We start from the raw sequence: 26,056 nt of genomic DNA on the forward strand, positions 1-26,056 counted from the left end.
TTACTTTTGTAATTAAGAAAAAAACAGAGAAGTATCACATTTCAACTACAATAAATCACCATTTCTAACATTTAAACGTTCATTAAAAAAATTAAACTATATTTATTAAAAAATAAAATTAAACAAAAATATCAAATTAATTTATATATTTTATAGTTAAAATTATTATTCTCAAAACTTACTTTATAAAAAGTAATAATTTAAATTTTTTGTTGTAAACAAAGTTTAAATTATTATTTTTTATAATTTAAGTAATAATTTACAGAAATTTAATTTAATCTTTATTTCATTTTCCGTATTTCTTCTAAACATAATCTTAAAAATATGTTCTATTGCATATGCTTTTCATCTTCAACCTTTAATCACCGTACTCACCACGAAATCGTCCTCTGTCTTCCTTGCAATGGCTACGACTTGCTGAGGATCAAATCTCTTCTCTTTAAAGAGGAATCTGTGTTGCGCCTTGCACACTTTTCATAAGAGATTAGCAGCTTCAGCCAATTTCTTCTTACCATTTAATAGATATTATTGGTGACTATTGAACACTGAATTTTAATATTGGGAAAATTTATGTCAAAATAACACTTTTCTCTCCTCTATTTTATAAATATACATTATTTTCTCTTCTAATTTTTAAAAAACTTTTTCTTTAATCCATTTTAAACTTTTTGTGTTAACTAATGCTAACTTTATCCATTTTTTAAGAAAAAAAAATTATTTTTTTAAAAAAATAAAAAAATATTCATTAACAAAAAATTTATTTTTTATCAATAAATTTTATTTACCAAAATATCTTTTAATAAATTATTTTTTTATTAATTAAATTATATTTTTTAAAAAATTTAATAATTATATTATTTTTTTCTAAAATACCCTTCAATAAATTTTTAATTATTAAATTATAATTTTACCAAAATTTTTGTTAACAATTTTTTTATATTTATTATTAATTTTTCGATATCTATATATATTATTTTAACGTTTAATAAAAAATTTTAGTAAGATTATTTTTTAATATTAATATATATTAATTGTTATACATATTAACAGTGGTAAGATTTTTTATTTAATATTAAAAATAATATATATTGATATCAAAAAATTAATAGTACATATAAAATTAATTATTAATAAAAATTTTAATAAAATCACAATTTAATAATTAAAAAATTATTAAATGTTAGGTATTTTAGAAAAAATAATTTAATTATTAATTTTTTTAAAAATATTTTGGTAAAAATACAATTTAATCAATAAAAGAATAATTTATTAAAGAGAATTTTAGTAAGCAAAATTTAATGATAAAAAATAAAATTTTTGTTAATGAATATTTTTTAAAAAAATAATTTATTTTTTCTTAAAAAATAAATAAAGTTAATATTAGTTAACACAAAAAATTTAAAATGGATTAAATAAGAAATTTTTTAAAAATTAGAAAGGAGGAGAATGTACATTTATAAAATAAAGAGAAAAGAAGTGTCATTTTAAAATAAAAAATAAATTATTTAAAATTTATTAAATATTATTTATTTACTTCTTTTTGAATAATTTAGGCACAATATTAAAAATCCTCTAACATGTTGTGATAAAGATCAACGTGGATGTCCATTCTCAAGAAAAATTGACTTAAATGAATGTTGAAAACAAAGACCCCATGCATGTATAAATAGGGGTACATATCTGAGCTTTGTTCTCTCTCTTATATTCTCTCTCTTTATATTGAATACTTCTCTCTCTTTATATACATTATATAATATCTAATATTAGTAATACATATAGGAATTATTGTTATTGAGCTAATTATATTAATATTAGAGTCTTTTATTTATACATCTTTATTTTATATTTTGTATATCTTTTATTTATTTTACAACACGTTATCAGCACGAGACTCTGATCAAATTTTAGGATGACTCCAGGTAACAAATTTTTATTAGGTCGAAACTCTTTCATTTTAAATATAATGCTCTTGATATATTTGGAAATAATTATTTATCATGGATATAAATGTTGAAATTCATCTTGATTCAATGGATCTTGAAGATACCATTGAGGCTGAAAATAATACATCCCAGAAGGATAAAGGTCAAGGCCATGATTTTCCTTCATCGTTATCTTGACGAATGATTGAAAAATGAATATCCCACATTAAAAGATCTTGCAGATCTGTGGAAAGACTTTGAAGAAAGGTACAATCATGTGATACTTCCTCAAACCTGATATGTTAGAGAAAACTTTATTGACCTTCCATGTCTCGAATGTGCTCCTGCAGCAGCAGTATCGAGAAAAAGAATTTAAAAATATTCTGAGTTAATTTCTTGCATTCTTGTTACTGAACGCAACAATGAGTTACTTTTAAGGAATCATGAAGCGCGCCCAGTTGGCGCCGCCCCATTTCCTGAAGTAAATGCGGCAATTAACCCCAGAAGAGGTAAATGGCAAGATTTTGATAACAAGAAAAATTATGGAAGAAAAAAGAAATTATGTTCACAAGAAAGATCTCACCAAAAGTGGGATAAAAAAAGAAATAATGGGCAAAGTATATCAATTGAGGATAAATGCTTCTGTTGTGGTGGAAATGGCCATTAGTCACGTACCTGTCGTACCTCAAGGCACCTAGTTGATCTTTATCAAGCATCCTTGAAAATGGATGACAAAGAAAAGGAAACAAATTTTGTTTCAAATGATGAAAATTCCACCACTCATTATGATGTATCTAATTTCTTTAAGGATTCTGAAGGTAATATTGGCTATTTGATCAATAATGGAATAGTTTGATATGTGTATGTGTTTGTTAAGTATTCATGTGAATAATTTGACTGTGCATGTACTTCTACTCATTTTATAATTATCATTTGTTTTTGAAGAAAAATGGCAAGGACATATTCTGAAGATATTTGCCTTGCGATAGTGTAAGTTCGCACACTATTCTTAAAAGTGATATATATTTTACCCATCTTGTGCCAAAAGAAGAATATGTTAATACTATTATTGGCTCGGGTAATGTGATAGAAGGCTCCGGAAAAGCTATAATTTTGTTTCCTGGAGGAACAGAATTCATAATAAATAATGCACTATTGTCTACCAAGTCTCGAAGAAACTTGTTGAGTTTTAAAGATATTCGCCGAAATGGATATCTTATTGAGACTATGGATGAGAAAAATCATGAGTACTTATGTATCACAACTCATGATTCAAATAAGAAAAGTTATATTAGAAAAGTTGCCCTCACTTTTATCTGGGTTATATTATACCAAGATTAGTGCAATTGAATCACATGCCATTGTAAACTAGAAGTTTACTAGCCCAAATGAATTCATAACTTGGCATGATAGATTGGGTCATCTGGGAACAACCATGATGAGGAGAATTATTGAAAACTTTTATGGATATTCACTAAAGAACCAGAAGATTCTTAAATCTAGTGAATTTTGTTGTGCTGTATGTTCTAAAGGGAAGTTAATTTTAAAGCCATCACCAGTAAAGATTGGATTTGAGTTCCCTGACTTCCTAGAAAGGATTTAAGGTGATATATGTGGACCTATTCATCCACCGTGTGGATCTTTTAGATATTTATGGTCCTGATAGACACATCTTCGAGATGGTCACATGTGTGCTTATTGTCTTCTCGCAACCTGGCGTTTGCGAGATTACTGGCTCAAATTATTCGATTAAAAACACAATTTCCAGAAAATCCAATCGAAGCAATTCGCCTTGATAATGCTGGTGAATTTACTTCCCAAGCTTTTGATGCTTGTTGTATGGCTAATGGAATAAGTGTTGAACATCCAGTAGCTTATGTTCACACACAAAATGGGTTAGTAGAATCACTTATTAAACGCCTCCAATTGATTGCTAGACCCTTGCTTATGAGAACGAATCTCCCAACCTTGGTTTGGGGACATGCTATTTTACATGCCGCAGCACTTATTCGTTTGAGGCCAACGAGTTACCATCAGTTCTCTCCTATGCAATTAGCTTTTGGCCAGCAGCCAAATGTCTCCCATTTAAGAATATTTAGGTGTGCAATATATGTTCCCATTACACCACCTAATCGCACCAAAATGGGACCCCAACAAAAAAAAATTGGGGATATATGTTGGATATGATTCTCCCTCTATAGTGAGGTATCTTGAGATACAAACTGGAGATGTATTTAAAGCCCGGTTTGCGGATTGTTATTTTGATGAATCAAAATTTCCAACATTAGGGGGAGAGAATAAGCTTCCTGAAAAGGAACTTAATTGGAATGCATCATCGTTGATGCATTTAGATCCTCGATCAGGGTAATGTGAACTAGAAGTTCAAAAGATTATACATTTGCAAAGAATATCAAATGAATTGTCTGATTCATTTTCCGATACAAAGAGGATAACCAAATCTTATATACCAGCGGAAAATGCCCTAATTCGAATTGATGTCCCAGTAGGACAAGTAGCCACTGAAGAAAATTCACGCCAGAAGCGTGGCAGGGTGGAAAATGTCCCAATTCGAATTGATGTCCCAGTAGGACAAATAGCCACTGAAGCAAATACACGCCAGAAGCGTGGGAAGCCTGTCAGTTCCAAAGATAAAAATCCTCGAAAGAGAAAAAAGGTAAATACTATTCCTATTAAAAAAGACATAGTAAAGACACCTGCAGTTGTCCAAAATTCTGATATAGTTTTAACGCCAGAAGACGTTCAGGTACCTGAAAATTGTGAAAATGATGAGATCTCGATAAATTATGTCTTTACAGGAAAGAAATGGGACCGAAATAAGACAATTGTCAATGAAATATTTGCATATAATGTGGCATTGAATATCATGCATGAAAGTAAGGATCTTGAGCCAAGATCAGTCGAAGAATGTCGACAAAGGAATGATTGGCCAAAATGGAAAGAAGCCATGAAGGCTGAGTTAGACTCACTTGCAAAACGTGAAGTCTTTGGACCTGTAGTCCGTACACCAGAAGATGTAAAACCTGTTGGATACCGGTGGGTATTTGTGATAAAACGAAATGAGAAAAATGAAGTTGTGCGCTATAAAGCCCGACTTGTGGCACAAGGTTTTTCACAAAGGCCCGGTATAGATTATGAAAAAACGTATTCCCTTGTAGTGGATGTGATAACATTGCGTTATTTGGTCAGTTTATGTGCATATCATAAATTGTATATGCATTTAATGGATGTAGTAACAGCCTATTTATACGGCTCATTATATCAGAATATCTATATGAAAGTTCCTGAAGGACTAAAGATATCTAAACCATCCAATGAATATTCACAGGGGTTATGCTCAGTTAAATTGCAAAGATCTTTATACGGTCTAAAACAATCTGGATGAATGTGGTATAATCGTCTTACTGAGTATCTGGCCAAAAATGGATTCAAGAATGATGATATCTGTCTATGTATTTTCATAAAGAAATCTGCATCTAGATTCATTATAATTGCTGTGTACGTTGATGATTTAAATATCATTGGGACTCTTGAAGAGATTCCAACAATTATAAAAACTCTAAAAGAAGAGTTTGAGATGAAAGATCTTGGAAAGACTAAGTTTTGTCTCGGCCTGCAGATCGAGCATATAAAAAGTGGGATCTTTATTCATCAAACAACATACACATAAAAGATCTTGAAAAGATTTTATATAGATAAGTCACATCCATTAAGTACCCTAATGATCGTAAGATCTTTGGATGTGGAAAATGATCAATTCCGTCCTAAAGAAGAGAATGAAGATATCCTTGGTCCTGAAGTACCATATCTTAGTGCCATTATAGTGCTAATGTATCTTGCTAATAATACGCGACCTGACATATCATTCGTGGTGAATTTACTAGCAAGATATAGTTCCTCTCCAACCAGAAGACATTGGAGTGGAATCAAACAAATTTTTTGATATCTTCATGGGATGGTTGATATGGGATTATTTTATCCATATGGATCCAAGCCACAATTAGTTGGCTATGCAGATGCTGGATACTTGTCTGATCCACATAAAGGGAGATCTCAAACTGGATATCTGTTCACATATGGAGGTACAACTATATCATGGAGGTCCACGAAACAGACGATTGCTGCAACATCCTCTAATCATACCGAAATACTAGCGATTCATGAAGCTAGTCGCGAATGTTTTTGGCTCAGGAGTTTGATCCAATATATTCTGTCATCATGTGGACTGATTGATCGTAAGATAGCTCCAACTGTCCTGTTTGAAGATAATACAGCATGCATTGCTCAACTTAAAAGCGGATACATCAAATGTGATAGAACAAAACATATTTCTCCCAAATTCTTCTTCACTCACGATCTTCAAAATCAAGGGACAATTGATGTCCAACAGATCCGCTCAAGTGATAATCTGGCAGATTTATTTACAAAGTCACTCCAAAAATTCTCCTTTGAAAGATTGGTACATGAGATTGGGATGCGTCGATTTCGAGACATTAAATGATGTCGGCAAGAGGGGGATAGTGTACTCTTTTTCCTTTGGTCAAGTTTTTTTTCCAATGGGTTTTTCTTGACAAGGTTTTTAATGAGGCAGTCCCCATCACTAAAGGATATTATACTATTTTTCCTTCACTAAGATTTTTTTCCACTGGATTTTTCTTTAGTAAGGTTTTAACGAGGCAATAATCCTAAATGGACATCAAAGAGGAGTGTTGTGATAAGGATCAACGTTGATGTCTATTCTCAAGAAAAATGGATTTAAATGAATGTTGAAAACAAAGACTCCATGCATATATAAACAGGAGGTACATATCTAAGCCTTGATGCACACAGCAATAATAACAACATTCTCTCTCTTATATTCTCTCTCTTTATATTGAATACTTCTCTCTCTTTATATACATTATATAATATCTAATATTAGTAATACATATAAGAATTATTGTTATTAAAATAATTATATTAATATTAGAGTCTTCTATTTACACATCTTTATTTTATATTTTGTATATCTTTTATTTATTTTACAACATAACATTCACCATTGAACACATTCAAAAGGCGCTAACTATACTTTATTGCCGAAAACCCGAAAATACCCCCACCTATCCAACGATCAATCCACGTAAACTGAGCACCAATAGAAAACTGACACCTATCCCGTTTGTGCTAATAGATAAGATATAATAACAGAAATACTTTCTTCAAACCGCGCTTTCAATCTTTCATGCTCCTAACACATTCAAAAGTCAAAACCACATTGTGCACGTATAGCTATAGCAGTATCAATGGCTAAACACCACTCTCTCCCTCATATATGCCAATGTTTGAGTCGCTTGCTGACTCTCCGGCTACATGTTCCGGTCACAATTGCCGGTCACCGGAAAAAGACGGGGAGAGAGCTTGTGGAGCAAGTTCTGGCCTTGGCTCAAGGCTTGCTCGACCTAGGTGTCACATCCGGGGATGTAATTGCCATCTCGGCATTCAACAGGTACGAGAGATAAGGTCTCATCAATTGATGCAGTTTATGTTAATGTGCTTTGAATTAATGAAATGTAAGTTGCAAGCGCCATTTTTTTTTTGGCTTACATTCGTAGTTGGATTAGCTATGATGTGGTTCCTTCTTATGTTTGAGCAATAAACCAATGTGGTTGAGGTTGATTCTGAGCTATTAACCTGCTGTGAAAACACTTGTTTGTTTCACACACAGTAACAATTTTAATCAACTTGTGATAATGATTCCTACTAATAACTAAGCTCTGGTCAAATTCTCAATGTTTTATATCTTCAAATATCTGGTCTCGCTCCCTAGTAAAGTAGCCAAATTCTTAGGCAGTTTTAGGCATTATATATATAGGCATCATAGAATCCCCTGAAATTTATGTTGTAACGTGAGAGTTAGAAAACTGAGTCAAAACTCAGGATTCTTGAGTAAAATTTAGATGTACTTAGAAGTTCACACTGTACCTCTTTCTTAAAATAGTGAAATGTGTATTAGCATGTCGCATCGTTGATAGCTGCTATAAGTCCAAATTTCATGCTCAAGTTCTTCTCCAATTCTATATGTGAGGAGGCTTATTAGAGTCTTATATCTCCTACATATTTTCCTGTCTCGTTATTTTTGTGAATGATAGATGAGCCTTTCTTTTCAGTGATTGGTATCTCGAGTGGTTGTTAGCCATTGCGTTTGTTGGTGGAATAGCCGCACCTCTGAACTATCGCTGGGTGAGTGGGGCCTGATTTCTTAGCTTAGCTTTTTGAATTGGTATGTTTGCTAAGTTAATGAAGCACTTAAGAAGCCTTTTTTTCATTCTAACGAGCCATTCTAAGGTACCTTCAATTTTCCTCCTCTTCATTCATTCACATACTTTTGCATACATTCTCAAACTTATTGAAAATTACTTTGCGTTCTTCTAGAACACATTTAATAATTAATACAAATTTTCTTGAAACTGCATATGTTTCAGTAACTCGCACTGTATTATTGTAAGTCATAACATTATGTTAAACATTTTGCTTGTCCCGCAGGGTTTTGAAGAGGCGAAATTCGCAATGACTGTGGTGAAGCCAGTGATGTTAGTCACTGATGAGAGCAGCCAAACATGGTACTCAAAACTTCTGAAAACGGATGTTCCATCTCTGAGATGGCATGCTTTATTGGATTCCACTTCCTCAGATTTAGCAAAGCAGTGGAATGATATTGCTGGTTAGTCAGATAAAGTATGGTCCATAGAAATCCTTTTTTGGCTTGAATAATATTCTTAACTATTCTTGATGCTATGCAGTGTTGCACTCAGAAATGCTCAAGAAGCATCGTGTAAAGCCTCTACCATTTGATTATTCCTGGGCACCAGACGGTGCTGTAATGATATGCTTTACTTCAGGTACAAGATTCTCACTCAGTTAATTACTTTCCCTGAAAACACTATTAATTGTTGCTTGTGGTTTGTGTTTTTGTGGAGAATCATGGCTTTGATTTAACAACAATGAGAACTATATGATTGGGAATGATTTATGCAGTTCTTGAACGATTCAATAAACTAAAACTTCAGGGAAACAATAATCCATGTACCATCTCAACATCTGCATAATGAATTTAAATCAGCAGAAGTCTGCCATTCCCAGGATTCTGTTGATTTATTAAAGTAATGCATCAAAACTTATATGAAATGAAATTCTTTGACTAAATGCAATTTAACTTTCAAAGTTTGGTTTATACGAGGCAACCCTATAGAATGAGCAATAGGAATAAAGCTCAAGTCTTTTTTGAAAGTGTCGTTGAGCTTAATTTTAGTTCTAGGAAAAGAAACATTAAATTACTCTTTACAAGCTAATTACATTTTACATTCTGATAAGAACATTCCTGAAGTTATTTATGTTCTTAACCTTAGGAACAACAGGAAAGCCTAAAGGAGTAACACTAAGCCATGGAGCATTGATCGTACAATCACTAGCAAAGATTGCCATAGTTGGATACAATGAGGATGATGTATGCCATTTCCTGTTACATCCATTTCTTTTGTTATAGCTTATGGAATTTGTATTTTATTTTATTTTATTTTATTTTATTTATTTTTCTGTAATAGGTTTATCTGCATACTACTCCATTATGCCATATTGGGGGATTGTCATCGGCTTTGACCATGCTTATGGTTGGAGGTTGCCATGTCTTGATGCCGAAGTTCGATCCAAAATTAGCTGTTGATGCCATAGAGCGATACGGGGTGACATCTCTTATCACAGTCCCTGCAATAATGGCCGGTCTCATTTCTCTAATTAGGCATGTGCCAGTGTTTTTTTTTTAATGAAAAAACTTGCTTTTTCTGGTTCATTTACTTTGATGTCTCCCGACATTAGGCCAAGAATCAGAGCTATGGACTATATTGTTTTAGAAGTATCCTGAGTCATGATTTGGTACTTTGATATTGATAGGCACAAAGAGACATGGAAAGGGGGAGAAACCGTAAAGAAAATACTTAATGGGGGTGGAAGCCTCACACTTGAGCTCATCAAGGATACTAACTTATTCTTCCGTAAAGCTAAGCTTATCTCAGCTTATGGTATGCCTTTCTTATCCCAATAATGGTGTGCTTCCGTTCTTTCTTTCTTAGAAATAGTCTAGGAGTAGCTCAAAAGCCTGATATTCTACTCCTTTTTCTTGTATTTTACAGTGTAATTTTATTGCATTGACAACATCATAGACAATAGTTTTGCATTTTTATTCAATCAGAAATTCATTCATTTTGTTCTCCATTCAAATACCGATGAATATAAAAACAGTTATTTTTGCTTACGTAAGAATATATGATTGAATGTTTGCTTAAAATTTTGTTTGCATTACAAGTGTATAGATAGAACACCATATATAAAAATTAAGAAGTATTTAGAACATATGAAAGGCTAGACCACATTAAATTTCTTTCTGTCCTTATACCTTTTTGTAACACTGAAATTTGCTGGGTTTTTTTTTCCCTTAGTGTTTGTAATCTGTTTCATTTATGAAAAGGGATGACAGCGACATGTTCTTCAATGACATTAAATTTGTTTCTGTCCTTATACCTTTTTGTAACACTGAAATTTGCTGGGTTTTTTTTTCCCTTAGTGTTTGTAATCTGTTTCATTTATGAAAAGGGATGACAGAGACATGTTCTTCAATGACATTCATGAACCTTTATGATCCAATGCATGAAACCACCATTAGCCAGAACCTTCAAATAGTTGGTGAGGCAGCATCATCAAATTCCATTCACCAGCCTCAAGGTATATGTGTTGGCAAAGCTGCACCTCATGTAGAACTTAAAATATGCGAAGATGATGGCACTAGTCACATAGGGAGAATTTTAACTAGAGGACCACACACAATGCTCAGGTATTGGGATCAAACTCTCACAAGTTCATCAAATGGCAGGAGTGAAGCATGGTTTGATACAGGTGACATTGGATCAATTGATAATCATGGTAATTTGTGGCTCCTTGGACGAACAAATGGTCGAATCAAGAGTGGTGGGGAGAACATTTACCCTGAAGAGGTAATAGGAAATTGTCATCAAACTTGTTTGCCTTATCATAAAGTAAATTTAAGCTAGTATGGAAAAGGCAGAAACATAAACCAAATGAAAATGCTACTATTTTTCAGAGTTATATTCTCCAAAAGGGTCATACATTTCTACTTCCAAAATTTTATAATTTTCATTTTCTTTTGTTTTGGAAAGTGTTTGTCTTTACTTGCCTCATGATCCTTACAATGTAACTATTTTTTGTTTGAATCAGGTTGAAGCAATTCTACAAGGACATCCAGGGATTACAAGTGTTGTTGTTGTAGGAATCCCAGATGCCTATCTTACAGAAATGGTAGCAGCATGTATCCAACTAACAGAAAATTGGCAATGGTTAGATCAATCTAATTCAAATCAAGAGTTTCACATATCTAAAAGGAGTCTCCACCAATATTGTATTCAACATAATCTAAGCAGGTATGTGTATGTCTCCTAAATTCCATGTTTGTTAAATTTTTGAGGTGGACTATTCTGGATGTGGGAAAATAACTATCCACTTAAACAAGAAAATACATTCAAAAATCAATATAGCGTTCAGTTTGCTTTTCATTTTGTTTTTGTTTTTAGTGTTTTGTTTCAGAATTTTGTGGAGAAAAAAAGAGAAAATAGTGAATAGTGAAAAGTGAAAACAATTAAATCTTATTTTCTGTTTTCACTTCACAAAATTCTAAAAACAAAAAAGACTGAGAATGTAAACAGAAAATGAAAACACAAACTAAACGCACATTTCTAGTGGACAATTATTTAAAAATAGAACAAGTATATAATAATTGTTTAGTAAAGGTTTCTTTGAATCTTTTTTCAGGTTTAAGATACCAAAGATGTTTGTACTGTGGGGAAAGCCTTTTCCACTCACTACCACAGGAAAAGTAAGAAGAGACCAAATCCACAAGGAATTAATGTGCCGGCTACAATCTTTGCATAGTAATCTTTGAATAGCTTAAAGGGCACAATGACTTGTGAACTAACAAAAATGGAATTGGTTGAATCCAAAATGCTGCATCAACAAATTTTGCAAGTGATACCTCAGGCATGTGATATTAACATTGCCAAACACCAAAAAGAGTATTGAAACATTTGAGAAGATCAATCAGTTGGAAAATAAAGGTAAGAAATTTGAATCAACATTCTCTACTGACAGATTTTTCTTTTTTATTTAAAAAAAATCATATAATTAATAACCATTATAGCTAATTGAAACAAATAGGATCAATGCAAAAATGCAATCACTCCAGTTGCTTTAGACAACTCTCCTCCTTTGTTGTTAGACCATGCAAGGTGTAATAACAAATATCAAACAATTTTCATAGTGTGTTTGGAAAGTTTTCTTATGAGAAGAAAAATTCTAATTCTATTAAGAAAATAATTTAATTCTATTTTTAATTTAAATTCATAATTTGGAATAATACATAATTTTGATAGAATTGAATTTTTATTGATTTTAATTTTTACTAATTTGTCTTTAACTAAAAAAGGATTGAATACTTTTGTAAGGATATTTTGGATTTTTCAATTTTTAAAACTATAAACATGAGAATGGAATTGAATTTGGTCTGATTTATAAATATAGTAAATGTGAGAATTAGAATTCTCATTAGAATTGAAATTATAAACTTTTGTTTGTTCCAAAACATGAAAAAGAATTTAATTCTTAGCTTTCCAAACAAAAATAAAAGACATGTGATGAAAAGCCATATAACTAATGACAGATACTTGATCATTCCCTACTACTGGTGACAGTATAATCTTTGGTTTGAGAGTAAACATGCCACAAGAACCACTTTGACTTTCCCACATAGTCTATCCACTTCAAGTCATTCCCTACTATGAATATTGCTGGTTAAAATTTCTACATAAGTAAACAAAAACATAAGCAATAACAATAAGTAACTTAGGTCAAGTATATCTCTTTTTTTTTTAATCATATTTCAGTTAAAGTTACAAACGTCAACTATTATGTTTCAATTAAAGTCATGAGGGTCAAAATATAAAATCAACCACACATTTCAATACTTTAGGATCGTATAAGGTCAAATATATCATGACATTTTAATCAAACTATATTTGGATCCGTGAGAAGCTAAAGAAATAAAATTATACAATATTATTTTATGAGTTTAATTTTAATGCGTTGCTGGTATAAATAATTTTATATGATCATTAAATTAAATTCATATTTTTAGATGACTTTTAACTAAAATATTTAAAAAATAGTTATTTTTATTAATATGATAATATATAATTAATTATCTGTGAAAAAAACACTTGTACACTCAGACTTGAATGAAAATTAAATTCTTGTTTTATATGGTAATAATTGTTTAATATTTTTAAAAATTAAAAGTGTTTATTTGTTTTGAAATTAATTAGAAAATACATAAATTTATTTATAATATTATATTATATAAAAATAGATACCAAACTATATTATAGAATAATAAAGTTTTGCCTTAATCATTTTAATTGTATCGTTATTTTTATTTTTATTTTTATTCTTGTTGGAATGAAATTCTTACTACCTTCTTTTTACGAGGCATGATTTTTTGAAAGGAAAAGTATATAGTATCAATATACTATCTACCAATTTATTATCAACAATAACTAATTATTATATTTTAACTAGTGTATATTTTCGTGTCCTGCACGGGATAATACATAAAATTATATAATTTTTTAATTAAAAAATTAAATAAAAATATATATAATAATTATTATTATTATTATAAATATTTTATAATTTAAAAATATTAAAAATAATTAGTATTTGTCTTAACCAAATTGGATTGGTTAAATGGTCATCTCATTTGTCTGCTTAAGTAAGTATTTAAAGTTAGAATCTCGTCTTGTGTGTGTAATAATTCATTAGTTAGCGACATGCCTTTAATAAATAGAGCATCAATATGTGGTGGATTAGTCTTTGACATGCTAAGTTAGAAAATTTGTAGAAAAAAAGTATCTGTCTTTAAAATAGATTAATATCTCATTATTAATAGCAATACTTATGGATTTTTGTCTATGTTAAAATTTACTTGGAACAAATTTATTTGTTGATACCATATTCATTCTTGAAGTCAAAACAATATGATCAACATTGTTCTTTGTTCAAGCTTCACCTTTTATGACATAATTGTTAAATGTTTAAACTTATAATAGACTTATGTCATTACAAAATTTATTAGATTGATTAATATTTCTTGGTAACATGGTGTATCGAAACACCATTACTGAGTATTAGTTAGTGTGAAGAGAAACCAATAACAACTTTTGTATATAATTTATTCTATTGAAAAATAAGTTAATATTTCTTAAACTGGCAAATAAATTTCTTTCTAATTTCTTACACCATTTTATTTGATAATATTTACTGTTAAAGAATAAAAAATAACCACACCATCCTATAATATGATATACAAAATAATTTCTTATATTGAAATTAATTCTAGTTAGTAAGATAAAATTTAAAATAATTTTTATTTTTTACTCAAATTTAAATTTAAATTTAGAATTTATTAACAACTGATTCTTTTTTAATTTCAATAACAAAAATAAAATTGATTTGGTGTAAAATATTTAGCATTTAATAATTTCAATTATTTAAATTTTAGTTACCAAAAATTGGGTTAAAAATTAATTATAAATTTAATAATCGATAATAGATATTATATTAGTATATAAATAATAATATATAATGTATTAATTATTTATTTTTTTTGACAGGACTAATGTATAATCTATTAAGAATTGATTTATTGTCCAATTTTTTTTTATAAACCTTGTAATATGTGAAAATAGTGATCTCATTTTTATTATTATTTAAAAAATTATTTATAACTTTTTAATTATATAATTAACTTAATTAATAACTTTTATTATTATTTTTATACAAAAAAAATATCAATTTATACTATTTACATATTTTCAATACTAATAAGTAAGTAAGTATTTGCACCATTGTCTTAGATGATGACTTAAGTTACTTATTTTGTATATTAAATAATATCTTGTATCTTAAATTCATGAAATATTAATATGAGAAAAATTGTGTAATATATTATATAAATAGTCATTACAAAAAAAATATTTATTATATACAATAATTGTTGATATATGTAGTGTCATGTATATATTAGAATTATCTATTTTAATTATGTAAGTGATTATTGTTATTTTTACTTTTTTTTATTACATTAATAAATAATATTTAAAACTAAAGAAAAAGATAATTAAAATTTTTTAATTTGAATTAAAAAACTCTTGTAAATATCCAACTTTTACCTATACTAAGTGTTATAATATTAAATAGTATAGTATTTATTATAACAATGACTTAAAATTTTAATCCAATATTAATCCAACTTAAGTTCATTATCTTAAAGGACCAATGCAAATGAAGTCTACGTGTCTCCTCTTAAATCGATTTAGATTGGATCTCCGTTTCTAGCTAGGTATGGTAATTAGTACTCAAGAAAGCATGACAAGTCCTCTGTTCATCTATCACTCCCGTTTAAAAAAAATGCCATTGTCCCTTTTCCATCTTTGCAAATTTCTGTTTAATTATACTCTTAAGAAATGCAGATCTCCTTAGGTATCTACAAATATTCTTTAAAAATTTTTGAAAAAAATTAACACAAAAAGACATAGTATAATAAACATACAATAATCAATTTAATATAATTTAACACAATTCAGAATATATTCATTATGAAAAATAACATTTTAAAAGAAAAAACATAAAAGCATATTCCAATATAATAACATAATTTTTAGGACGATATTGAGCAACGTAATGACAGACTTGAGAGGTAGAGAAAGCGAGTTAGAGAGAGAGAGGGGACAGAGAATGAGTCTGAAAAAAAAAGATTCGAATTGAAAATAGGAATTAAAGTTACTAAATTCGAAAAAATGAATTTATGTATATATAAATTAGGATAAATTAATAATTTTATATTCATGTGGATTTAATGGGTCTCACGGAGTGGATAATTATGTCTGTACCCCATCTATTTTTGCATGGCGAGTTGTGAGAATTTTACGGGTCCACATCTAACCAAAAAACGTGAGTAATCTCAACAAATACCTGTTTTAGTTGTTTTTTTTTATCATCTCTATTGCTAAGGTTCATTGGTTCGTAACGTAGAGCTATTCTAATCACTCAGTAAATTTTTAGATAATCAAAGTCTAGATTATATCATTTTTATAAAGTTACATGTATCCTTATTATAAAATATTAATAGAAGATAAATGGATACATAATAAATAAGTCACATTTTTCATATACATAACAATAACTAACATCAGATATTATAACTTGTGAAATTATAATACTTTGAGAAGTGATGTATAAACAACTTAAATGTTGATAAGTCTGAAAAATTTTAAAAATAATAAAAAAAATTACATGTTGATCTATAAGATTTTTTTTTAGAAAATTCTCTATAGTCATGATTAATAACTTTAAAATTACATATATGTTATTTATCTTATATATTTACTAGTTATAGAGAAATTTTTACCTTTAAATAAAATTATAGAAAAACTAAATAAAATTGGTTGCTATTTTTATGACAATTCATTTAGTTTTAAGTTTAAATTAAAATTAAATTATATATTTAATTTATATTTATTTGTTTATTCTAATGATTGTATATAATAGATAATATATTTAAGCATGTTTTGAAAGAAACTATTTAATTTTATAATTGAAAGTTAATTATGAAATTGAGACTAAGAGAAAGTGAAATATAATAAACATATATGGAGTAAAAGTCCAATAAATAATTAAAAATAAAGTAACAAAATAATTAAAAAATAAAAGAAGATAGAAAAGACAATGTATGTAGTTGATAAAAACATACTATAAAAAAATTTAGTATAATCAATAAATATAAAAGATTAAAGACAAAAATTAAGATATATTTTTATTAAAAAATTTTTAACAAAAATATTATGAAAAATAATATATTAATCAAGTTCTATGAAATTATTATAAAAAATTTAAAATATTAGTAAACAAAATAATAATTTTTTTAAAAACTACTAATCAAAATATATAAAATCACATTCTGATTCATATATATAGAAAATAATAAAAAAATTATTTAAATTAAATTAAATTTATTTTATTTTCTTATTTATTAAATAATTTAATATTTATCTTGGTCAATTTTATAATATAATTGATTAGTTATAATTAATGTTGTTTATCCTAGTGGTATAATTGAAACATATTAAAACTCTAAAAATAAAATTAAAACTAAATGTTAAGGATAAAATTAAAACAAAATAGCATTTGCTATCTTATATATTTTTTTAATTAAAATCTCATTTATACACTTTTAAAATGCATCACTTTAATAGAATAATATTTTTTATTAAAAATAAAAATTATGGTAAATATCTTATATATTTGTTAATAAATTATATACAAATATTTTTTGAAGCATATCATTTTTATTATATAAAAAATAACTTAGATACCTTTTGTACTGGATGCCTCCGGTACGGGTTGAGTGATGGATCGGGAACTTGCGGGTCGAGGCGGATGCCAGATTACTTGGCTGGAGCAATGGGGGCGGTACCTGCAAAGACACTCCAACGCTCAAGTTAGAATGGATCTGAGAGGTAAAAAGGGTGAGGAATGAATGAATACCTGAAGGGACCTGGGTCCTCTATTTATAGACGATGGTAGTTATCTTATCTTATCTTGTTTGGCTAAGATAAGGGAGACGTTTGAATTCGAAAGTTGGTTAGGAGCTTCAATGGGCCAGTTTCGGGCCTTCTGGAAGGATGATGTGGGTCGGACCCGGGTAACCGGGTTCAGAGGTTATGTTGGATGCGGAATCCGTGGGTCCGATCCGTAACAGTTGCCCCCGCAGTGAGAGAACGAGTGAGGTCGGTCTCTATCGCTGAAGGATATGATTTTGACCGTTTGGTGATTCTTTCATTGGTTTGTTGGGATGGAGTCCCCAAGCGGGTTTCGTTTTCCGCGCGAGGTCGGTGCGCCGGTGCTGGGTTTCGTGTTTCAGCTAAGGCTCGTCTTCCTTGGAGTTCATGTCGTTTGATTGATGCGAGCCTTCCATTTTTCTGCATCCGTTTCATTTCTCGAGGTGTGCTGTCAGTTTTCCTTTTCCAAATGAGCATTTATTGCGAGGGGACATTTAGGCTACTTTTCGATTTTACCCTTTGCGCTTTGTTTGTTCCTCGGGGTATTTTTGTCTTTTTGTTGGTTTGAAACCGTTTTGGTTTCTATTTTTCCTTCCCTCGTTCGTCTCATTTTTTTGGTTCTTCTCTGTGAAAACTCTTTCTCTCTCTTTTACTCTGGTGTTGTTCTGTCTCTCCGCGGTTGAGTTTCTGCTTCCCTGTTTCAATATCTTTCAGGTTTACGTTTCGCATTACCAGGTTGGTTTCCTTTTGCCTTTGTCACTCTGTGGTTTTTGTTGTTCTGCATTTGCCATGTATTGTTGCCTGCTGCTTTCTGGTACTATGTTTTGGGTGGGTGTAGTGGTTTTACGTTTTTGGAGGGACTGAGCACCACTGCGTGGCTAGTAGTAGGTGATAGGTTTTTGGTTGTCCTTTCTGCTTCTGCGTAGTGTTAGTAGGCTGACGGTGGTACTCCTCCCTATTTTAGGTATGCAATGGCGGAGGAATGAGGGTGTGGGGGCTCCAATAGCTCCTTCTAGGGGTGTTCCCTCCCGCTATGCTTGGGTGACTAGCAACGTTTGGGGGGTCCCGTCGCGGATGACGGAGGCGGATCCCCGAAGGCTCCGTGATCAGGAGGCGATTTGCGGAGGCGGTGATGCAGATTGGCAGTATGAGCTCGCCCTCCCTGACGCTGATGAGCGGGTTTGCTACCTGAACCTCGATTCACCGACCGTTCCGAATTGGATGCGGGTATATGAATCGATGTTTACTCGGCTTGGCGTGCGGCTTCCCTTTTCGCCCTTTGTCCAGGAGTTACTGAGTCGGTGCTCCGTGGCACCGTCTCAGCTTCATCAGAATAGTTGGGCAGTTGTTCGCTCTTTTGAGCTTGTGTGTGAATATCTTGAGCTTCCGGTCTCCGTTCCTGTTTTTCTTTTTCTCTTCTTATGCACTCTTCCGACCAAGCAGGGAAAGCATAAAAAAGGATATATGTCGTTTAGGGCTCAGCCTCATCGTCATATATTCGGGTTGTTTGAAGACTCCTTTCACGGGTTTAAGTGGGAATATTTTAAGGTGCGCCCCGTCCGGGGGCATCATCCTTTTTGGCTGACGTTAGAAGGCCAACGTCAGTTCCCGACATATTGGAACTTCGGCGCCGGGCTGTCGGTTTTGACGAAAGTCACATATGATGGTTTGTCTCTGGAGGATAAGGATATTGCTGGTATCCTCTGGCATCTGTTTGGGGAACGACCGTTGAATCCCCGGGACGTCATGGGGGATCCCGTGGCCTGCCGAACATATATTGGTGTGTGATTATTATTTCCTTTATTTGTGTCTATTTTGCCGATTTTGGGACTTATGTTTTTTCTTTTTTCTTTTCTCAGTTGAGATGGCTGGTGGATTGACTTCTCTAGCAAGGTTAAAGGCTACTATGGATCGGAAGGAGGAATCGTCGGCTTCTCCTTCTACCCCTGCATCTCAACCTACTGCGGATTCCCGGGTTGTTTCACAGGAGGTGATCTCGGATGGGGCCAGGGTTGGTGCTCAGGCTTCCCCAGGTCCCGTGAATTCACCAGAGGAGGAGGTAATTGTAGTCTGAACTGCCGAGGCTTCTCGGAAACGGAAGAGGCCTGAGGAGATCAGCAGTGAGAACCTGGAGGAGGAGGTTGTCGTGCCTACTGTGATGGACCAATGCTTCAATGCTTCGGGTTTTATTAACCAGCATCTGATGCCCGATACTGAGGGGTTTTTTGATGATTGCGACGTGGCTTTTCAGGCCAAGTCGGTATATCGCTCCCTTCTTCAATTTGCTGTTATTATTCGGAAGGCTGAGCTCGTGACGGCTTAGGTCGGTCTGTTGGATAAGAAGCTACGTCACTCACAAGCCGATGTAGCCAAGCTGAGAGAGCAACTTGAGGCTGCCGAGGTAGCGAGAGAGAGAGAGAGAGAGAGAGAGAGAGCAGTGAAGTCTTCTGAGGAAGCTGGGGCCGAGATCCTTCGTCTTTTCAAGGTTGAGACTTCACTTTTATCTCAGTTGGGTGAGGAATGAAGGCGGGCTTCCGATGCCGAGTCTCAGGCTGCCGTGCTCCTTGGTGAGGTGGATACTCTGAAGGCCGAGGTCGCTGCCTTGAAGAGGGAAAAGGGGGAGTTGCTGGCTGATGCGAAGGATGCCATTGTAGCCACTAAGAAGACGATGAGAGCTCAAGCTTTGTTTCTGGCGCTGGGTGTGGACGTGTCTGTGATGAGGGCTTTCAAGACTGTCCGTGATGGCCAGATCGTCGACCTTTAGTAGCTTTTTGTTATATTTTGTCGTGTTGGATTTTGAGGACTTGTAGTTTTTATGTTTGGTGTTTTGGCCGTGTGGCTGTATGACCGTGGATTACGACTTTAAACTTTGGTTTTATGTTGTTTTTGGCCATTTGGGCCGTTTTTGCATGTTTGGTTTTGAGCCGTTTATTTTGACTTTATTTTGCTCCCGAATTAATTGGGATGGGCGAACCGTCGTGGGGTCGTGTAATCCTTATTTTGTGCATATCCGTTAATTGGGCCCTGGGGTGATTAGTCTCCCAGTAGTGGCCGTGTGTTTATTCCACTTTAGGGGGAATATAAGGAAAGTATAAATAAAGTTAATGGAATTTTATTGATTTTTGGGCCTCGTTAAAACCCTCGTGGGGAAAGAGTACCTGGAAACAACTGGCAATGAACATAAAAATAAGATAAGTAAAACACAAGTTTTGAAGGTGTGGGGTATGCCTACGTGTAATATCGCCGCAAGTTGGCGGCATTCCAGGTTCTCGGGGCTTTTCCAGCTTGTAGGCTCCTTTTCCGACTATTCCTTTGACTCGGTATGGGCCTTCCCAATTGGGGGTGAGCTTTCCTTCCCCTGGCGTGGGAGCTCCGATGTTGTTTCGTCATAAGACCAAGTCATCGGGTGAGAAGTCTCTCTGTATCATGCCGTGATTGTACCTTATCTTTATTTTTTGTTTTAAGGCCAACTCTCGCATGTGGGCTATGGACTTGATTTCTTCTGTGAGGTCTCGCTCGGCGTCTTCGTCGCTGCCCCCGATGGTTCTTCTCGGGCTAGGGTCCCCGATCTCGACAGGGATGATGGCCTCTATCCCGTACGTGAGGCGGAAAGGGGTCTCCCCGGTCGAGCTTTGGGGGTGGTCCGATACGACCAGAGTACCGATCCGAGCTCGTCGGCCCAAAGTCCTTTGGCTTCGTCGAGTCTTTTTTGAGTCCTTTTACTATTATTTTGTTTGCCGATTCGACTTGTCCATTTGTTTGGGGGTGTTCTACCGAGCTGAAGTGCTGGGATATATGTAGTCCTTCTAGGAATTTCCTGAACTTTTTGTCGGCGAATTGGGTTCCATTGTCCGATATTATGACCTCCGGGATGCTGAACCGGGTTATGATATGTCTCTAGAGGAACTTGCGACATTGAGCTGCCATGATAGAGGCCAGGGGTTCGGCTTCGACCCATTTGGTATAATAGTCTATTGCGACTATGATATGCCGGAGTGATCCTGGGGCCGTTGGGAAGGGGCCGACAAGGTCGACGCCTCAAGTTCCGAATGGCCGATCCGCCGTTATGATGTTGAGCTGGTATGGGGCGGCTTTGTGATACTCTGAATGCTTTTGGCATTTGTCGTAGTTTTTTACTGTCTGTATGGAGTCTTTAAGGATTGTGGGCCAGAAGTATCCGGCTCGGATGATCTTCTGAGCCAGTGTCTTGCCTCCGATGTGATGGCCGCAGCAGCCTTCGTGAACTTTGCGGAGTATGTACTCCGTGTCCCCGGGCTTGATGCATTTGAGCAGGGGTTGCAAAATTCCTCGTTTGTATAGTTGTCCTATTACGACAGTGTAATTTGCGGCTTCCCTTTTTATTCGATTTGCTTCTTTAGTGTCCTCGGGTAGAATTCCATCAAGGAGGTATTGTAGGATAGGGAAGGTCCATGATTCCTGGTTGGAAACTGGTAGGATGGTGTCGGCCAACACTGATACAGACGGCGTCCTGACGACTTCCTGAATTAGCGACCGGTTACCTTGTCCTGGCTTCGTGCTGGCCAGTTTCGAGAGGAGGTCTGCCCTGGCATTTCGTTCCCTGGGGACGTGCTGTATGGTCACACGGTCGAATTCTTCATTTAGCTTGTTTACTTTGGTGAGGTACTGTTGGAGTACGGGGTCTCGTGTTTAGTAGTCTTCGTTAACTTGGGAGCTGACTACCTGTGAGTCACTGCATACTTCCAGGATTTTTGCCCCGACCTCTCTGGCTAGGGTTAGGCCGGCTAATAGAGCCTCGTATTCTGCTTGGTTGTTTGAGACCGGAAACTCGTACCGAATGAATTATTCGATTATGACCCTATTTTGGCTTTCAAGTATCACTCCGGCTCCTCCGGAGGTGGTGTTGGATGAGCCGTCTACGTGTAGCTTCCAAGTTTCGAGGGTGGGGTTTTCCAGTGTCATCTCGGCGATAAAATCTGCCAGGGCTTGCGCTTTGATCGCATTATGGGGTTCGAATTTTATTTCGAACTGGGATAGTTCGATGGACCATGCAAGCATCCTCCCCGCTAGGTCGGGTTTTTGTAGGACTTATGTGACCGCTTGGTCGGTACGAGCCGTAATGGGGTGGGCCTGGAAATATTGTCGGAGACGCCGGGAGGCCGTGAGGAGTGTGAAGGCGAGTTTTTCAAGGTGTGAATAGCGCGTTTCGTGTCTCGTAAGACTTTGCTTATGAAGAAGATGGGTTGTTGGGCTTTATTCTCGTCTTATCGGATAAGGGCTGCTGCTAGTGCTTCTTCCGTTATGGAGAGATATAGGTAAAGGGTTTCTCCTGTTTGGGGTTTGGCGAGAACCGGGGGTTCCGCTAGGACTTTCTTGAAATGTTGGAATGCCTCTTCGCATTTTGCTTCCCAGTTGAAGGGGGTTTCTTTCTTCATCAGTTTGAAGAAAGGGATCGCCTTCTACGCTGATTGCCCCAGAAAACGGGATAGCACGGTAAGTCGACCGGTAAGCTTCTGGATGTCTTTGAGATTTTTTGGGCTTGCCATTTCGAGGATGGCTCTGCATTTCTTGGGGTTCGCTTCTACCCCACGTTGCGTGATCATGAAATCGAGGAACTTTCCTGCTTCCATCCCGAAGGTGCATTTTGTCGGGTTGAGGCGCATTTGGTGTCTTCTTAGGGTGCTCATTATAAGTTCAAGGTCGCTGATGAGTTGCTCGCCGAATTCGGTCTTGGCGAGCATGTCATCTATGTAGACTTCCAACTTGGTCCCTGAAAGGTTTTGAAAAATCTTGTTGACAAGCCTTTGGTAGGTAGCTCCAGCGTTTTTTAGGCCGAAGGGCATGACTGTGTACCAGTATGTGCCGTCGGGAGTAATGAAGGCCGTCTTCTCTTCGTCGGGTCGGTGCATGGGTATCTGGTTGTATCCGGAATACGCGTCCATGAAACTGAGGTACTGGTGGCCGGATGCGGCGTCTACCAGCCCGTCAATGTTCGGTAGGGGGAAGGCGTCTTTTGGATAGGCTTTATTCAAGTCCGTGTAGTCGACGCATATCCGCCACTTTCCATTAGCCTTTTTGACTAGCACAACGTTAGCCAGCCAGGTTGTGTAGGGCAGTTCCCTAATAAATCCCGCTTCGAGGAGGGCTTTAACCTGTTTTCTGACTTCGGCTGCTCAGTCGGGAGACATTTTTCGTCTCCTCTGTGCCACGGATTTAGCCTTGGGGTCCACGGCTAGTTGGTGAGACATTAGATCGGGGTCTATTCCTGACATATCGGCAGGTGTGAATGCAAACAAGTCTCTGCTTTGTCTTAGAAGGCGTGAGAGGTCCTCTTTAAGGTCGTCTGGGAGGTTCTTGTTGATGAAAGTATATTCTTCTTTGGTTTGCCCTATTTACAATTTATCCATGTCCCCTTTCTGGTTCCGGCCTAGGTTGACCGTCTTGTCAGGCGTCCAGGTCGGCTAAGAATATGCCGGCCGCGTTGCGAGATTTCTTTCGCAGGGCTAAGCTGGTGTTGTCGCATTCTACTGCGATCTCCCGGTCTCTGTGAATGGTTCCGATGGAGCCATCATCTGCTGTGAACTTCATGAGAAGGTATTTGGTGAAGATGACGGCGGAGAGGTCGTTAATTGTTTTTCTTCTGAGGATGACGTTGTAGGCGGTGGAGTCTTTTAGTACCACGAACTCAGATAGGATTGTCTTCCTTTGGTTTTCCGTTCCTATTGTGAGGGGAAGGACGATGGAACTGTCTGGTTTGAGGAAGTTGTCTCCAAGTCCGGTGACTCCGTTGCGGTGTGTCTGTAGATTGTCGTTGCGGAGTCCGAGTTTGTCGAAGGCTTCTCTGAAGAGGATGTTAGAGTCTGCTCCTGTATCCACCAATATTCTTCTGACTAGCCCGGTTCTGATCTTTGCTGAGATGACAAAAGGGGCGTCTTCTGCCGAGGTGTCGTGTTGGCAGTCTTCGGGGGAGAATGTTACTGCTCTACCGGCGGTGGTGGTCGGTGTTTGGTCTTTGACTGCCAGGATTCTGAGATCTTTCTTGAGTGCCGATTTCGATTTATCCGGGTTGTCCCTGCCTGTGATGACATTTACAATAATGGTCGGGTCTGTCTCTGGGCTTTCCCTGGGGTGTTGTCTCTGTGTCCTCGGGTTGCGTCCTTCTCTTTCAGGTGATCTATCTCTTTCCACAAGCTTTGGTTCCCTGATAATTTTGGCGAACTCGGGGAGTTTCCCGTCTCTTATTGCTTGCTCGAGGGCATCTTTTAAGTCGAAACATTCTTGTGTTCTATGTCCATAACCTCGGTGGCAATCGCAGTATAGAGTTTTGTTGCCGCCGGTTCTTTCCTTGAGTTGTCGGGCTCTTGGGAGGATTCCTCGATCTGCTATTTGGTGGTATATCTCGGTGATCGGGGCCGTTAGGGGGTGTAGTTAGAGAGCTTTCCGACTCTGGGAGGTCAGTTTATGTTTGCTGGTTTGGAGTGTTCCTTCTGGTTATCTCTTGGTGGGTTTGTCGAGGTGCTGCGTTGCCATAATGTGAGTTGCCGTGTTGCCGTTTATTGGCGGCTACGACTTGGCTCACCTCTTCGTTGTTTATGTATTCTTTGGCGACGCCCTAGATCTTGTGCATGGTTCATACCAGTTTAGTAGTGAGGTGCTTCCGGAAGTCTTCATTCATGAGTCTATTGGTTAGGCAGAGGCTTGCGACTGAGTCCGTGAGTCCGTCGACCGTCAAGCATTCGTCGTTGAATCGGTCGAGGTATTTTCTCGTGGACTCGTCTTGTCTCTGGGTGACTCCCAATAGACTGATGGGGTGTTTGGCTTTGGTGATTCTAGTAGTGAACTGTGCCATGAATCTCTGCAAAATATCGTGGAAGCTGGCTATGGATCCGTTGGGAAGGGCGTTGAACTATTTGATCGCGGGTCCAGCCAGGGTTACCGGGAAGGCTCTGCATCGAACCGCGTCGGGGGCCCCTTCCAGGTTCATCCTGGCCTCGAAGGCCGTTAGTTGTTCCTGGGGGTCTTTGGTTCCGTCATACTTCATGTCTGTAGGCTTGTCGAAACCTTTGGGGAGTTTTGCTTTTAGGATTCTCTCAGTGAAGGGGGTAGTTCCCATGATCACGTGGTCGTTTCTTGTGCGTTTGGCTTCTCGATTTTGTCGGTCGTCGTCGGCGTCATGTCGAGGGCTCGGGTCGCGAGATACACTCCGGTTGTGCCTCTTGCCGTGTCGTCGTTTGGGCGACCTGGCGTGTTTTCTGCCATTTGCACCGTGCTGATGTCCTTGGTCGCGAGAGGTGTTGTGATCGTGTCTTTTGTCGTGCCGCCATTCCAACGATCTACTGTGCCTAGCTTCATGGTGGGATCTTGATTAGGACGTCGCGTGGATGCCGTCCTCGATGTGGTGCTTTTCCTTAGTTGGGACTC

General features: G+C 35.6%; 3 protein-coding genes across 6 annotated transcripts; 1 reads left to right on the forward strand and 2 right to left on the reverse strand.

Annotated features, from left to right (window-relative positions):
- Positions 1 to 7,094: 7,094 nt before the first annotated feature.
- Positions 7,095 to 12,118, forward strand: LOC112741466 (2-succinylbenzoate--CoA ligase, chloroplastic/peroxisomal). Of its 4 annotated transcripts, none has more exons than XM_025790467.2 (10): positions 7,095 to 7,428; positions 8,090 to 8,162; positions 8,466 to 8,643; positions 8,723 to 8,821; positions 9,329 to 9,426; positions 9,524 to 9,717; positions 9,870 to 9,997; positions 10,569 to 10,966; positions 11,208 to 11,410; positions 11,799 to 12,118. In XM_025790467.2, the coding sequence occupies exons 1-10, from the start codon at positions 7,226 to 7,228 to the stop codon at positions 11,926 to 11,928; spliced, it is 1,704 nt and encodes a 567-aa protein (XP_025646252.1). In that variant the 5' UTR covers positions 7,095 to 7,225; the 3' UTR covers positions 11,929 to 12,118. The 4 variants fall into 4 exon arrangements, with proteins under 4 accessions (XP_025646252.1, XP_025646255.1, XP_072069853.1 ...); XM_025790470.2 differs by having other exon boundaries at positions 7,110 to 7,428; positions 8,090 to 8,267; XM_072213752.1 differs by having other exon boundaries at positions 7,145 to 7,428; positions 8,090 to 8,267; positions 9,338 to 9,426.
- A 9,576-nt stretch (positions 12,119 to 21,694) lies between these two features.
- Positions 21,695 to 22,597, reverse strand: LOC140178472 (uncharacterized). Its single transcript, XM_072215562.1, has 2 exons — positions 22,493 to 22,597; positions 21,695 to 22,300 (listed from the first exon to the last, which is right to left on the reverse strand). Exons 1-2 carry the CDS (start codon positions 22,595 to 22,597, stop codon positions 21,695 to 21,697), a joined length of 711 nt encoding a protein of 236 aa, XP_072071663.1.
- Positions 22,598 to 24,079: 1,482 nt separating this feature from the next.
- On the reverse strand, positions 24,080 to 25,748 carry LOC140178473 (uncharacterized). The gene is made up of 3 exons (XM_072215563.1): positions 25,572 to 25,748; positions 25,272 to 25,490; positions 24,080 to 25,033 (listed from the first exon to the last, which is right to left on the reverse strand). Exons 1-3 carry the CDS (start codon positions 25,746 to 25,748, stop codon positions 24,080 to 24,082), a joined length of 1,350 nt encoding a protein of 449 aa, XP_072071664.1.
- Between the last annotated feature and the right edge of the window lie 308 nt (positions 25,749 to 26,056).

The sequence above is a fragment of the Arachis hypogaea genome, chromosome 14, assembly GCF_003086295.3.
Source record: "Arachis hypogaea cultivar Tifrunner chromosome 14, arahy.Tifrunner.gnm2.J5K5, whole genome shotgun sequence".
Classification (NCBI taxonomy): domain Eukaryota; kingdom Viridiplantae; phylum Streptophyta; class Magnoliopsida; order Fabales; family Fabaceae; genus Arachis; species Arachis hypogaea.